This window comes from Condylura cristata, unplaced genomic scaffold, assembly GCF_000260355.1.
Source record: "Condylura cristata isolate star-nosed mole 26May11 unplaced genomic scaffold, ConCri1.0 scaffold00017, whole genome shotgun sequence".
NCBI lineage: Eukaryota > Metazoa > Chordata > Mammalia > Eulipotyphla > Talpidae > Condylura > Condylura cristata.
The window spans coordinates 37,757,506-37,760,444 of NW_004567118.1; the positions used below are offsets into that span (position 1 = coordinate 37,757,506).

At 39.4% G+C, this 2,939-nt stretch overlaps 1 protein-coding gene across 1 annotated transcript in view; it reads right to left on the reverse strand.

Annotated features, from left to right (window-relative positions):
• Positions 1 to 1,311, reverse strand: part of UTP6 (UTP6, small subunit (SSU) processome component, homolog (yeast)) — a 26,444-nt gene extending 25,133 nt beyond the window's left edge. The window contains exons 1-2 of the mRNA XM_012726104.1: positions 1,137 to 1,311; positions 9 to 63 (exon numbers count right to left, since the gene is read on the reverse strand). Coding sequence (XP_012581558.1) covers positions 9 to 63; positions 1,137 to 1,228 — 147 coding nt within the window. The 5' untranslated portion in view covers positions 1,229 to 1,311. The remainder of the gene's footprint in view (positions 1 to 8; positions 64 to 1,136) is intronic.
• Between the last annotated feature and the right edge of the window lie 1,628 nt (positions 1,312 to 2,939).

Here is a 2,939-nt window from a genome sequence, read left to right on the forward strand (position 1 = left end):
TCCTTAAAAAGAGCTCTTCGCTGTATTTTGTATTCTAGATCTGAAGCCTTCTTAATGATAGCCCTAGAAAATAAGTCACTTAAAATGTAACACTTTAAAGAACAAAGTTTAAAAAGCAAAAATTAAGTAACTGAGTTTTTATGTTTAATAAAATCAAATAGTAAATTTATTTGTAATATATGCAGAAAACAAATTTACCAAACTATGTATAATTCCCCATAATTCATTATCATTTGCCAAGACCCCTGACATACCCACCAGCAAAGCAAAGGTTAGTAATTTTCAGTGTGGTATCAGTAACGATTTCATTCCCTCCAAACTCAGGATACGTAGATCTTTAACAATAACCAAACTCTTTCTTAAATTCCTCTTCTTAATTTTCAACATTCTAATTTATTTTAAAAAGGAAGAAACCTATATATTCCTAGAAAGTTAATTATTACAAGACTTAATGGAAGAAGATTCACTGTCTTTAGCCAAGGAACATACATCAGGAGAATATATAAGGAGAATTTAACACAAGATGTGCAAGACCAATTAAAAAAAAAAACCCCTTCTGAATGGTAACTAAAACGTGTACTGAGCACTCATTAAGAGCCCATGCGCTATGTTTCTTCTCACTAGTAAATGTTTAAAGCCTTCACGGTCACATTATTGAATTCAGTCACCGCAAAATGAAGACATGGGGGGAGAGGGAAAGTGGGGTTAGTCACAAATGAGAACTACGTACCAGGCGTTGCTCTCTGGGGTCTAGGTAACTAAATTAAACTGCCCCCATCTTTAAGATTATAAAGATTTACCCACTCCTCCCAATCAACTTATAGTAGCGTTCACGGTAGTAAATTGTTTCCCACCAAACACAGTGAGCTGTTAACTTCCCAGAAACCAGTTTTATTAACTTCTAGCATAACCTAACTCAACGAAAAGCTGTCAAAGTCTGTTTAGTGGATAAACGGACGGATTACTTTGCAATGGAAATTAATTCTGAGCATCATTAAAATCCGGAAACGGGCTTTCACCAAATTTGGAAAAGTAATTCAGCTGCCCCCGCAGACTTGACTCCCCCGCTCCCCACCACACACAACTCCCCAACCTCCCCTCAGCCTGCCCCAGCTCTTTCCCCTCAGCTCCCTCACTTAATTTCCTTATGGCTGAACAGTCCAATGCGTTCCAGTTGTTCCAACTCGGGGAGTCGATCTTCAATGCGTTCCTGAATTATCTCTGCCATGAGGGCTGAATTCTACATCCAAGGCAGGTACCGCCAAGAAGCGCAGGAAGCGCCCACCTTCTATTCCAAGGAGTCTCCGCGTGTTGACGCAACGTGCGCCACAGGTCCCGCCCTTTCCGTTTCCGCTGCCTAAGGTGGGAGTTCTTTTGACTCTTGCGTCGTTATCCCCACCCCGTGGCTGACTGTAGAATTGCAGCGAGGACCTCTCCCGACCTTGGGCTGTACGACTCTGTGGACTGGGTAGAGGGGCGGGGTCTGGATGAGGCGGAGCTAAGTGCGCGCGCAGCTAGAGGCGGGCGGGGGTGGAAGGATCTTCTCCAAGTCTGTAAGGTTTACCTGAATGATAGGCGCGAAGTGCGTTTTCTGAAGTGTATGACCGTCTTTTTTAATTCTGTTCCTGTCTTTCCCACACCAAGACCCATAAAATAAAAATAAAGCTCAGGGGAAGGATAGAGGACAACGTAGTTCCAAAAGTCGGTGGAAGGACGTCAAAATTGATCAGGCTAGCCAAAGCTAGCTACTTTAGTAAGCCAGTGTGATAAAACAAGTGTTTCTCGTGTTAACTGATTTTAAAATGAGGAGAAATTTTTATTACTTGAAATTTATTCTGACTATTTCTCAATACATAACTTAGGGTGAATATCAAAACATTTTAATTTTCAATTACCAAAAAAAATCATTAAGATATAAAAGAACCATCAAACAAATCAGCTTGGAAAGGACATTTTCGATGCAATTATTAACCCTAAAATAATAACTACACCATCCAGGTTAGTTCTTTTTGGAAGATGATTTAAAAAACCAAAGCAGGCGTTCTTGCTAGACCTGTTTATTTCAACACTCGTTTTTAGCACCTTGATCCTCTGTGTGATTTATGAAAGGCTTAGTTACCAATGAACTGTATTCCACTCCTTGCCTTGCCTTGCCTTTTTTTTTCCTTTCACACTTGACCTGGCTGGTCTCAGAATGTGGTAAAGGTTGACTGGAGTTTCATCAGTGTATTTATTCCCTTCAGCTGTAAATCATGAACAGTATGGAAGGAAATCATGGACATAAAATAAAGATTAAATTGCTTTGTAATAGGAAAATCTCTGGGGCCTGCATTAATAGAACGAGGATGATCACACTGGCAGGGAATTTGGCTGGCTTTGTTTTTTGTTGTATTCACCTTGGGAACTTAGAACAATTTCTAGCTATACTAAGTACTTAATAAGTGATAAGCACTTAAGACATTTGCTGAATTTCTTTATGAACAAGGATGTCAACAATTTCTGATGGATTGTAATCTTTCAAGGCACACTTGGTAGATAATGACAATTTTTAAGTCAACCCAACTATATATACTCTCTTACTTTAAAATTAAGCTTCTATCTTTATTACTTTCAATGTATTAAAGTGAAATTTGTTTCTCTTTTGTCACTTCAGCATCTCATAAAAATAGTTATTTCTCTAGGATTTACAATGTGCACCATTCTAAGAAAACTCCCCTAATTATGTCACAAATACTTTTAAGACTCAGTCCAAGAAGGATCTCTTTCATTGAATTGAGAGGATTCTCCAGAGACAGAGAAAGGAGCAGAACAGGCAGATGTGCTGAAATACACTGCTGAGGGGAGCAGCAGGAAAGATAAGTCTGCTGTACTATGTGCATTAGCTCCCTTGCCAGGGATAGAACTCAAGCCATAGTGGCTGGTGGTAGCTTGATAGCACT